This window comes from Mustelus asterias, chromosome 25, assembly GCF_964213995.1.
Source record: "Mustelus asterias chromosome 25, sMusAst1.hap1.1, whole genome shotgun sequence".
In the NCBI taxonomy this organism is placed as follows: domain Eukaryota; kingdom Metazoa; phylum Chordata; class Chondrichthyes; order Carcharhiniformes; family Triakidae; genus Mustelus; species Mustelus asterias.
The window spans coordinates 13,030,464-13,043,615 of record NC_135825.1 but is presented as its reverse complement, the minus strand read 5'-3'; the positions used below and the strand labels follow the sequence as shown (position 1 = coordinate 13,043,615).

The 13,152-nt window shown below is 43.3% G+C and overlaps 1 protein-coding gene across 3 annotated transcripts in view; it reads left to right on the top strand.

Annotated features, from left to right (window-relative positions):
• The window catches only part of ahcyl1 (adenosylhomocysteinase-like 1), a 103,978-nt gene that overhangs the window by 75,030 nt on the left and 15,796 nt on the right, over positions 1 to 13,152 (top strand). For all 3 annotated transcript variants that reach the window (XM_078242140.1, XM_078242142.1, XM_078242141.1), the window contains exons 6-7: positions 5,411 to 5,505; positions 8,927 to 9,033. In XM_078242140.1, coding sequence (XP_078098266.1) covers positions 5,411 to 5,505; positions 8,927 to 9,033 — 202 coding nt within the window. The remainder of the gene's footprint in view (positions 1 to 5,410; positions 5,506 to 8,926; positions 9,034 to 13,152) is intronic.

Below are 13,152 nucleotides of genomic sequence, written 5' to 3'. Positions count from 1 at the left end.
AAATGTTTGTATTGTGTGTCTTTGTAAGTGTGTAAAGATTAGGTTCCAGTTCTGTCCTTTGCAGTGTATCCAACATAGAGCAAGGCATAGCCCACTTTCTTTAAGCTATGGTTTGCTATTGCCTTCCACTCTCAGGGGCAGTGTAAGAAGGCAGGCTCTTCCAGGAACCAAACCCGCATTGTTGGTGTTGTTCTGAACCACAAGCTAGCCACCTGAGATAACCAGTTCCCCCACTGCCGGAATTATCACCTCTAAAATCTCTCAGATTTGTAGATCAAGCAACAAGTTTTTATCCAAGCAAAGCATTCAAGTGGACTGTAAGAGTGGAAGATGTTGGTAGGAAGTTGCACAGAGGCAGATATAATGGAGCTTTTATCATTGTGGATTTGGTGACAACTGATCATCTGGCTCCTCTTACTCAGCAAGTTGAGCAGTAAATGTGAAAGATGAGGTTCAGGGTTGCAGCATTTCAGGTTCCAGTGCTTCAAGGTGAGAAAGTTTACAGTTGCATAAAACATATTTAAAGTTGCTGCAATATTTGCTTTTCCATGCTATAATTTTATTTTTGCTCTAAGGCACTCATGCATGGGTTATAGGGCAGGACAATACATGGGCTTCCAATGTGTCCCATTGATGATTTTGACCCAAATGACCTATTGTTCGTAAATAAAAGATGTGTATATTTGAAAAAAAAATCTTAACTTGCGTTTGTGTAGAGTATCTCCAGTTCTGCAGTTTTAATTGTGATAGATATTGATCCAAGTAACTGCATGAAACCAGCTTTTGAATAATGTTGAAAATAACTCTTTCAATTTAATCGCTCAAATGTCATTTCTCCCCCTCCATCCTCCCACTGCCATCAGTAACCCATTTTAAATCACTTCACTTTGAGCCTACATTTTGTGACAGTGAAACAAATCTGACTGTACGAATTTTACCAATAACCTGTCAAAATAAACCATTCAGTTCTTCTCTGTAAACTTTAGGTTATCCAAAATTCTGCTGCGCATGTCCTAACTTTCACCAAGTCCCTTCATCTATCACTCCTCTGCTCGCTTAATTGACACCTGGTCCTCGATTTTAAAATTTCCACCCTTGTTTTGGACAGTTATGGTCTCACCTCTCCTTATCTCTAATCTCCTGTTTTTCTCCCCCTACAAGCCTCTTGAGATGTCGGTACTCCTAATCTGGCCTCTTGACCATCTGCGATTTTTAATTGCTTTACTATTGGTGGTGAGATTATCAGATACCGGGCCCTAAGCTTTGGAATTATCTTGCTAAATCTCCTCCTTTTAACATGCTCCTTAAAATTCACCTCTTTGATCATGCCAATCTTCCCTGTTTTGTGTGGCTTAGTGTCACATTTTTGATACCCCTATGAAATGCTCAGAGGAATTTTACTAATTAAAAGTGCTATAAAATGTGCAATGTTATTGCAGAATAGGAACTGCATTAACATTAGAACGGAACCCAAAAGAAATGCACCAAGCTCATAACTGTTTGTGATAACTTGGCTTCCCACTGCTTTCTGATTCTTTAGCTTTTCCATGTCCGTTCTCTTCTCTTTCTCTTCCTTCCACCCACTCCCACCATGTTGGGGGTGCTGTGAAATGCCTTCAGTGTATGGATGTGGAGAAGAAAAAATGTTAATGTAGCTCGAGGTTATGGAATCTTGTTGGCACTGCTGTCTCACAGTGCCAGGGACTCGGGTTCAATTTTGGCCTTGGGTGACTCTGTGTGTGGAGTTTGCATGTTCTCCTCATGTCTGCATGGGTTTCCTTCGAGTGCTCCGGTTTCTTCCCACACTCCAAAGATGTGTGGGTTAGGTGGATTAGCCATAATAAATTGCCCCTTAGTGTCAAGAGGGATTAGCAGGGTAAATGCATGGGTTACGGGGGTAGGGCCTGATGGGAGTGTTGTTGGTGCAGGAATGATGGGTCAAAATGGACTCCTTCTATTCTGTAGGTATTCTATGAACATCTCCATGTGCCGTGTGAATCTTGACCGATGATTCCTATCAGTTGCAATGAAAATATATTCCCTAACTACAGTTAGCATCCAGCTTACACCAATATGCTCCTGCAAGCATGCCCAACCAACTGAGGTAAAAGTCAATGGATATCTTCAGCGCTGATACAACTAATGTTGGAAACGCATTTGCAACTCGAGGCTTGGCTTTAGCAATAGGATTTTAACCACTTTAATGGTGAATTTGTGTGTCCACTTTAGCTGCAATGCTTAAACGTGTGTGAAAACCTCATGTCAGATCATTGGTCTACTGATCAGAGCATTAAGGCTATGAAAATGAAATCTTCAGCAACTGGGGCGCTTGGATGCAAACTGCAGGTCCCTCAATGCAATGTGACCGGTCTGTAGTGAGTTCCAGAGTGTTTGGCTCAGTTTAAGCATCTTGATAAAATACTGATAGGTGGGATGACCCAGTTCACTCTTAGCAAGCTCCCACCCCATCAAAGTAAAAGTTGAATGTTCTTGGTAAAGTTAACTAGAAAGTAGTCAAGAAATGGCGTGCAACAGTAGTGTAAAAAATTACTGCCAGAATACAGGTGGGTTCCCTGGTGGCGAGGGGTGTGTTCAACGGGACACCCCGTTGACAATGGCAGGACTGTAGGATGCTGCTGCTAGCGCGTGTGCACCGCTCCCACTGCTACAAAATGCACCGTGGAGGGAGGGGGGAGGAAAATTCTGCCTGCAGGATATTTGGTTGAACCTGTTGATAAAGTATTGCCATCTCTGAGCTTTTAGGAAAACTAATACTGGCTTGGTTGTCAGCTGTGGTTGCTGAAAAACAAAGCTGCCTTTGCATCTTCCGTATGGGATTTTTACTCAGTTTGCTAAGACTGGTGTGTGGGAGAACCTGCATTGTTTTTTTAAAAAAAGAACCTGATCTTTCCAGTAGCTGTCCTTGATGAGGCAGGCAAATATATCTTGGGGTTGTGTGGCAAGATGTACAGACACCAGATGTTGCCGCACCCTTTTAAGGTCAATGTGAAAGTAGTTGTATACAATCTGATTTTGCACATTCCTCCTCCCCACCTGCTCTAATGACCTGTCAGCGTAGCATTCTTGTCAAATTCCTTCAGTGATAAAGCCTAACCTACTTCAGTGCATCTTACCAGCATCTGTCAGAAACTTGTGGGTATTTCATGTATTCACAATTCTGACAAAAAGTTTAAATTCCAGTACCATACACCTTTTGTGAAACTTGGCAGTTCATTTATGTATAATTATGTGCGTGACTTATATGCTTTAACATTACATTGTAATAGTAGTTAACAAGAATTTTTATACACAGTAAATCCTCATTTAAAGTTGTGGTTGCGTTCCTGGAAATTGTAATTTGAAGTGAAACTATTTTACATGAATAATGGGTTCCAGACGACTCAATGTTAAAGCCACAGTTAGGTTCCTTTGGACGTTGATTTATTTGGGCAAGAAATGTACAAGTTTAATTTACTGTACTGTACCCCGTGTAGCAATGTGCATTCCTAGCTGGAATAACTTGCAAAATAAAACAAATCACTGCATATGGCAAAAAAAAATTATATACATTGAAATTAGATTACGCTAAATCACCTAAATAAACCCTGAAGAACACAGCTTCTGTCTTTCACCCACAGCACTCCCTCACAGCTTCCCCTGGTCAGCCAGCACCCCCCCCCCCCCCCCCCCTCCTTTCTGTCAAATTGTTGGGGCTGAACCCCCGTCCCTTGGAGTGTCACAGAAGAAATAGGGGTGAGCTAGGGTCTGCGGAAGAAGCGGTCAAGTCGCTCCATTCCCCCACCCCGGGTTACTCTCGGTGAAATATGCGATTGGCAGCCAGCAGCTCCCTGACCCTGCCTTGCATTCCTGCTCCCTGGTCTCAGACCTAGTTTTCTCCCTATGGCCTGGGCCTCTGTGACTGCGGTGGCGGCTGGCCCGGTGTCCAGCAGAGGGTGGGCAGGGCCAGAGATTGGGCAACGTAAAATCAAATTTGGTGATGTAATTTGAAGAAGTTAAATGACTTTAAAGTGAGATGACGTTAAAGTGGGGCAACTACTAGTGAGGATTTTCTATATCAATATATTCAGATTAATAATTTTAGTTACTGACTTTCATAATGGTTATCCTGTGAACTCTGATTCTAATGCAATTCAGCACAGGACAACTTACTCTTGTGTCCACCCTGGGTACATTTGGTGGACCTTGTTTGAGCTGTTCATTTGGAAGTTTTATTCTTTCAGTAGCGAGTGATATATCCCCTCTTGGGGAGGAACAAGCCACTGTCTTATCCCAGCAACATTTAGGCATCAGCCAAATTCCTAAAGCAGTCTGGTGCCCAAACTGTGCTGCTGTCCTAGTTGAGGGGGAAAACGTTGTGGAAAATTACAAAGCTGCTCAGTTTCAATACAGTCCTGGAACACGGAATGATGGAATTCTGAGGCTGATCTTGAAAGAAAAAGCTTCATCTAACCAAAAATTTCGGTATAATTTTAACAAAAAAAGAGAAATGGGCAGGATTGTATAGCTGGTGCTGGATTATATATGTGCAGGTGCGTTAAAAGTTATGATCAAATCAAGCCTTTTGAGCAATAGCATGGTTAATAAGGCGTGCTTGCTTTAATGTTGAATTAATGCCACAATTTTAACGGGCAACTAGTCACATTGGAGAAATATTGCAACACAAATGCGTATGAATCAGCTAGTTCTATTGGGCTGAAACTCCTTTAACAGAAGTTAACAGATTCCAGAGTTCAGTTTCAGAGTGTTTTTATTTTAGTTAACGGCACTTGATAAAACTACTGGAACGTATGGCGTTCGCACGTTCTGGGAGGATGAGACCCAATAAACTGAGATGGCAGCCCTATTTTGTATGGATTAATCCAAACAATTCCTAAAGTACAGAAGATTTCCAAATAGAAAAAAATTGGCGTTGGCTGTCGATCTGTGCTTTTGTTTAAAATGCGTGATTGCGCTGTATTAATTATATTTTGACTGTTTGGTAAAACTTCTTTGCTCGCGTCACGCCATTTAAGTATAGTTAACGTGAATGCTTTGCGTTTCTAAAATGTCATCCAACTAATGTCGAGTAGAAAGTTTAATAATGCTAGTCTTTGTAAGCTTTAATAAAATGATGTGACCCATGAAATGTCATCAGCTGATCCTTCCCGATTCTCTCACTGCATATTGGAGAACCCGCTTTGTTGCTTTACCCATGTTGCTATTGCAGCTTATGTTTTGCAAATGTTAATCTGATAATTATGGAAAATCTGCTTGAAGTCATTGGAGCTCGCCCAGTTGAACTCTGTCCACTTTTGAATCCTTTTAAACTTGTTGCAGCTCAGTTTCAGATATTTGAACCTTTCCCTGTAATTATTGTACTTTTTTTTTTCCAAACCTGCCCACCCTTCAGGATTTGCAGTGTTTGCTTGGAAAGGGGAGTCTGAGGATGATTTCTGGTGGTGCATCGATTGCTGTGTGAACATGAACGGTTGGCAAGCAAATATGGTAAATGAGCTACTTATCTAACCAAGTTGAGGCCTCAAAGCTCTGATTATCGGGTACCCTTGCTCCAGAGCATTGCCTGCTCTGACAGTTTCTCCTAGCTTCTCTTTTCTGCTCAATCTTGAACAACCTTTAAGTAGATACTTCTTTATATTAACTCCCCAATCACAGGAAATGGTCTTTCCCTATTCACTCTATCGTAGAATCGGACAGTGGAGAAGAGGCCCATCGAGTCTGCACCGACGCATGGAAACACCTGGACTCCCACCTAATCCCATTTACCAGCCCTTGGCCCATAGCCTTGAATGTTATGATGTGCCAAGTGTTCATCCAGGTACTTTTTAAAGGATGTGAGGCAACCTGCCTCCACCACCCTACCCTCCCAGGCAGTGCATTCCAGACCATCGCCACCCTCTGGGTCAAAACATTTTTCCCCAATCCTCCTGCCCCTCACCTTGAACCTATGTCTCCTCGTGAGTGACCCTTCAACTAAGGGAACAACTGCCCTCTAACCACTCTGTCCATGCCCTTCATAATCTTGCGCACCTCAATCAGGTCGCCCTTCAGTCTTCTCTGCTCCAACGAAAACAATCCAAGCCTATCTAACCTCTCTTCATAACTTAAATGTTCCATCCCAGGCAGCATCCTGGTGAATCTCCTCTCTGCACCCCCTCCAGTGTGATCACATCCTTCCTATAATGTGGCGACCAGAACTGCACACAGTACTCTCGCTGTGGCCTCACCAAAGTTCGATACAAACTGTATAATTTTAAATACCCCAATTAATTATCCTCAAGCCCTCTCTCCTCCAGTAGAAATAGACTCAGCCTCTTCCTGCAACAATAGCTTCCGATCTGATCCACGACATGATGCCTTTAAAGACCTTATAATATTGTGCTGCTCAAAATGACACGCGCTATTCCCAACTGTGGCTTAGCCAATTTTATGTACAAATTTATCATTACTACTTTATTCCTGTAGTGCTCCCATTGAAAATATTTGTTAATTGCGGTATATTTAAGTTAGTTCGGTAAAATCTCCTTGCTCATGCCATATAAATTGCGCTTCTAAAATGTCATCCAACTGACATAGAGTAGAAATAAGTTTAATTATGTTGGTGTTTGGTAAGCTTAATAAAATGCTCTGAACCGTGATATGTCATCAACTGATTGTTTCAGATTCTCCCCTGTGCATGCCTTTCTTTAGGGAAAAAAAAACCGAATGGTGTCACTGCTGGGAAGTGAAATGTTTCTCAACTTTGGTCAATGCTTCCATTAACTCCTGGGCAGGGGTTGCGACATAATGAAGTTTGCTGTTTGTGGCTTCTCAGACCAAGGTTGCCAGTTTGCACCAAGTGCTGTTTGTGTGACATGCCTGCTGTATCTGCAAGGAAATGGGTGCAATTGGTTCGAGTGTGTATGAATTGGGATCTTCGCAGCACAAATTAGGGGCTGGTTTCAGATTCGGGTCCCAGTGTCTAGAGGGCTGTTCCCGACTTCAAGGGCAATGTACCTAAACCAAAGCTATGGAAGAGAGGTGCAGGTACTTAGTTCCTTGAAAGCGACATCGCAGGTCAACAGGGTGGTGAAGAAGGCGTTTGGCACACTTGCCTTCATCAGTTAGAGCATTGAGTACAGGAGTTGGGACATTATGTTATGACTGTACAAGACAATGGTAAGGCCACATTTGGAGTATTATGTACATTTCTGGTCTCCGTGCTTTAGGAAGGATGCTATTAAACTGCAAAAAAAATTTACAAGGATGTTACTGGAACTGGAAGGTTTGCATTATAACGAGAGGCTGGATAGACTGGTGCTTTTTTCCCTGAAGCGTAGGAGGATGAGGAGTGACCTTATAGAGGTTTATAAAATCATGAGGGGCATTGATCAGGTGAATAGCCGAGGTCTTTTCCCCAGGGTAGGGGAGTCCAAAACTAAAATGCATAGGTTTTAGGTGAGAGGGGAAAGATTTAAAAGGGAACTGAGGGGCAACTTTTTCTCTGAGGGTGGTGCGTGTATGGAATGAGCTGCCAGAGGAGGTGGTAGAGGCGGGTTAACATTTAAAGGTGTTTGGTCAGGTACATGGATAGGAAAGCTTTAGCGGGATAGGGGCCAAACAGAGGCAAATGGGACTAGTTTCAGTTTGGGAAACCTGGTTGGCATGGGCAAGTTGGGCCAAAGGGCCTGTTTCCATGTTCTTTATCTCCTGAGGTACGAAGCTTTCCAAGTCGACCTGGAGTTTTTCATGGGACTCTCTTGCCAGACGGCTGTAATCAAATGACTTTCAGCCTTAATGAGTACTAAATCCTTTTATTATCTCCATAATACCCTTTGTTCTTATCCTGCCCTCCAACTGCACTTTACCGTTCCCTAGCTGCCAGGAAATGTGGTGCGGGTAAAACCAACGTCCAGATTCTTTAGAACCTGAGCATAATGTGCTTCTGACACAACAAAGCTTTCCTTAATTGGATCAAGGAGATTAGATAACCTGAAAAAATATAACTAAAGGTTTTAGAAAAGATTTCGCAATGTAGTAATTATTGATTTAGGGAAGTTAAATTGCGTTGTGGAAAGATAGGGTAGTGACATTTCAATCTGTGATAGCCGTTTAGTTTAATTTCAAGTTTCTGTACTTGCGTGAACTGTAATTACTGATATTAATATATTTGACATTCATTCATATATTTTCATTAAAGAAAACGTGAACCCATTAAAAATGGTCATTCCAACGCAAAGGGCAGTATTTTAAATAGCTGTTAGTTAATGGTGCCCCCAGGAGGAGATGGTCTGCCAATGCATTGCATTTGTTGCATAATAAAATGTTCGCAGCACTGCATAGTAACTTATTACAGGTTGTATAGCCGTCAAGACTGTTAAAATCTAGCGTGGGTAGTGTGATTAAAGGGGAGGCGAATAGAGAGGAGTGACCTTGCAGCAGTTGCGATTAAATTATGTTCTTGGAGGATACCTTATCATGGAATTATTTTATAGGCTCCGGAACCCTGTTAATATTCACCGTGGAAATGTAAAACGTGGAAAATTTATCTATCGTTTTCGGCTCTGTTGTGTGACCTTGACTGAGATAATTGTGCCCATTGCACCGACTCCAGTGGCATTTGAGCAAAGTCTAGCAATGTCAAACGGGTTCGGTGAACCTTTTTTTGAAGTTATGGGCTTGTGTTGACAATTCTAGGTCATAAAATAAATGAAAATTTTTCCAAGCTCCTGTCTGGTTGATGTTGGACATATAACCGTAATGTAACCAGGACCTCAACTGAACAGAAAACTTAACAAAAAATTCACCTTGTCGCCTTTCCTTCTAACTAATCTATACCTAATTTCCATGATCTTGGTTTGCCAACTTTTGTTGAATTTGTAGAAGCTAGTGGCAATTTTTTTCTGTGTTTTGTTTTCTCCATCCCTAGATTCTGGATGATGGTGGAGATTTGACTCACTGGGTCTATAAGAAATATCCCAATGTCTTCAAGAAAATCCGAGGCATTGTAGAGGAAAGTGTGACTGGTGTTCACAGGTGAGAACGTTAAAAGGTTTCAGTTAAAAGAAAAAACTTGACAACTAGCAATCGGAGATCTTCAGTGAAAAGGAAAGTGGGGTCAGATAGTGGTTAAATAAACAGTGGTTCCATTCATAGTTAATAGAAGAACGAAATAGCTAAGATCACCACTGCTCCATTAGTCGTCAATGAAGATTTTCTAGTGTGCCAAAAATGGATGAATAGGTGACTTAGTTTATTTATTCATTCATGGATGTGGGCCTTGTTAGCTAGGCCAGCATTTATTACTCATCCCTAATTGCTTCTGAGAATGTGGTGAGCTGCCGCCTTGAGCTGCTGCAGCCCCTGAGGTACAGGTACATCCACAGTGCTGTTAGGGAGGGAGTTCCAGGATTTTGACCCAGCGACTGCGAAGGAGCGGTGATATATATTTCCAAGTTAGGATGGTGAGTGGCTTGGAGGGGAACTTTCAGGAGGTGGCTGCTCCCCTTGTCCTTCTATATGGTAGTGGTTCTGTGTTTGGAAGTTGCTGCCTAAGGAGCGTTAGTGAGTTCCTGCACTGCAGCTTGTAGATGATACACACTGCTGCCAGTGTGTCAGTGGTGGGGGGAGTGAATATTTGTGGATGGAGTACCAATCAAGCGGGATTGCTTTGTCCTGGATGATGTCAAGCTTTTTGATTATTGTTCAAACTGCACTCATCCAGGCAAGGGGGAATATTCCATCACACTCCTGACTTGTGCCTTGAAGATGGTTGACAGACTTTGGGGAGTCGGAAGGTGAGTTACTTGCTGCAGGACTCCTAGCCTCTGACCTGCTCATGTAGCCACAGTATTTATGTGGCTATTCCAGTTCAGTTTCTGGTTAACGGTGACCCCTGGATGTTGATGGTGGGAATTCAGTGATGGTAATGCCATTGAATGTCAAAGGGCAACAGTTAGATTCTCCCTTGTTGAAGATGGTCATTACCTGGCACTTGTGTGGTGCGAATGTTTTTTGCCACTTGCCAGCCCAGGCCTGGATATTGTCCAGGCCTTGCTGCATTTGGACATTGACTGCTTCATTATCTGAGAGTGGCGAATGATGCTGAACATTGTGCAATCGTCTGTGAACAGCCCCCACTTCTGACCTTATGATGAAAGGAAGGTCATTGATGAAGCAGCTGAAGGTTATTGGGCCAAAGGCGCTACCCTGAGGAGTTCCTAGTGATATTTGGAACTGAGATGATTGACCTCCAACAACCAGAACCATTTTCCCTTTGCGCCAGATATGACTCCAGCAGCAGAAAGTTCTCCCATTGACTCCAGTTTTTCTAGGTATTGTTGATGCCACACTCTGCTAAAGACTGCCCTGAGGTCAAGGACAGTCACTCTTCCCTCACCTATGGAGCTAAGCTCTTTTGTCCACATTTGAATCAAGACTCTAATGAGGTCAGGAGCTGAGTCACCCTGACAGAACCCAAACTGAATGCCAGAGAGCAGACTATTGCTAAACAACTGTCATTTGATAGCATTGTTGATGACTCCTTCCATCACTATTGATGGGTTGGTAAGTGGCCAGATTGGATTTGTCCTGCTTTTTGTGTAGAGGACATACTTGGGCAATTTTCCACATTGCTGGGTAGATGCCAGTGTTATAGCTGTACTGGAATAGCTTCTCTAGGGGAACGACAAATTCTCAAGCTCAAATCTTCAGTGCTATTGCTGGGTAGATGCCAGACCCATAGCCTTTGCAGTATCTGGTGCCTTCAGCTGTTTCTTGATATCACCTGGAGCTAATCGAATTAGCAGAAGACTGACATGGGTCATCAACTCAGCACCTTTTGCACTGATGTGCTGGGCTTCCCCATCATTGAGGATGGAGAAATTTATAGAGCCTTCTCCAGTGAGTTGTTTATTTGTCCACCTCGATGTCACATCTGGATGTGGCCTGACAGCAGAGCTTAGATCTGATTCATTGGTTGTAGAATCGCTTAGCCATGCAGCTTTTGCTGTTTGACATATAAATAGTCTTGTGTTATAGCTTCACCAGGCTGACACCATTTTTGGGTATGCTTGGTGCTGTTCCTGGCATGTCCTCCTGCACTCCCCGTTGAACCAGGGTTGATCCCCAGGCTTGGTGGTAATGGTAGAGTAGGGAATATGCCAAGCCTTGCGATGCAGATTGTGGTTGAGTACAATTCTGCTGCTGCTGATGACTGTCACTGCGTCATGGTTACTCAGTTTTGAATTGCTCGATCTGTTCGAAATCTATCCAATTAGCACGATGTTAGTGCCACACGACTCGATGGAGAGTATTCTCAGTGTGAAGATGGGACTTTGTCTCCACAAGGACTGTGCAGTGGTCATGTCTACTAATACTACCATGGACAGATGTGTCTGCAGCAGGCAGGTTGATAAGTATAAGTCCAAGTATGTGTTTCCCTCTTGGTTCCCTCACCACCTGCCGCAGATCCAGTCTCGCAGTTATGTCCTTTAGGACTTGGCCAGCACGGTCTGTGTTGGCCAAGTCCTCCACTCAGAGTACATTCTGCACCCTTGCCTCCTTCAAGTAGTGTATAACATGGATGAATACTGATTCACCAGCTGAGAGGCACGGATGGTACCTGGTAAATCAGCAGGAGGTTCTCTTGTCCATGTTTGATCTGAGGCCATGAGAATTCATGGGATCCAGAACTGATGTTGACAATTCCCAGGACAACTCCCTCCTGACTGTATAACACTGTGCTGCCACCTCTGCTGAGACTGCCCTGCTGGTGGGACAGGACATGCCAAGGGATGGTAATGGTGGTGTCTGGGACACTCTAAGGTATGGTTCCATGTGTTTGACTATGTCAGGCTTGATTAATCGGTGAGACAGCTCTCCCAGTTTTGGCACTATCCCCCAAATGTTCGTAAGTCGACGGGGCTGATTTTACCATTGTTGGCAAACTCCGTGAGTTGGGATAGAAGCTGATGCTGTTGTTTTCCACATGGGTGATCTTGATCTCAGCTTTCCTGCAATGTGGAAATGCTGAGAGAAGCTTAGGCACTATTCCTAAGGGACTGTGTTCTTGAGTGTAGACGATCTCTACTCAACATTTCTGAGCTGTGTATCTTGCCAAAGGCAACATTTATCATGGTATGCTAGTGCTACATTCCTAGATGAGCTATATATATTTCTCACTTATTTATTGGCACAGTAAGAAGTCTCACAACACCAGGTTAAAGTCCAACAGGTTTATTTGGTAGCACGAGCTTTCGGAGCGCTGCCCCTTCATCAGGTGAGTGGGGGGGGGCAGCACCCCGAAAGCTTGTGCTACCAAATAAACCTGTTGGACTTTAACCTGGTGTTGTGAGACTTCTTACTGTGCCCACCCCAGTCCAATGCCTGCCGACTCCGCAAAGTCCTCCTTACGAACATCTGGGATCCACATCATTAATTATTGGGCTTATGCCTTTCCTGTATCAAGGATGCGTTTTCAGTTGAAGCACAAATCAGTTTGGGTTTCACATCAAGGCAAGTGTTCCTCACTGAGAGTAGGCAGCCTCACTGACTTCCTGTTGGTATCTACATTATGACAACCATTGAAGCAAATAATTTCAAATCGTTCTCAGATACCTAAACTGAGTATCTGGGAGTTTTAACCTTTGACCCCTTGAGTGCCATTATTTTTCAGTTTTCTGCCAGGGATCCTCAAGGGCACAGTAATACTGGCTGCCCATTAAGTGAACCTTGGATCCCCTATACAGCATAATGTATCCAGGATCTAGATAAATGATGGCACAACCGGGAAATTGTAATGGAAAACTTCTACTCTTTAGACTGAAATTTGATTCTTGCCATTTGGTGAATCCTTGTATCCAAACTGAAAGTGTAACCAAAACGAGCCACACTTTCAACACACAACGTTTCAATTACATGATGAGCAGTATACAGTTTGCAATCACTTTTCCTTTACTCCCTAATTCGGGTGACAAAGTGGCACAGTGATTAGTATTGCTGCCTCACAGCGCCAGAGACCTGGGTTTGATTCCCGGCTTGGGTCACTGTGCGGATTCTGCGCGTTCTCCCTGTGTCTGCGTGGGTTTCCTCCGGGTGCTCCGGTTTCCTCCCACAGTCCAAACGATGTGTTGGTTAGGTGCATTGGCCATGCTA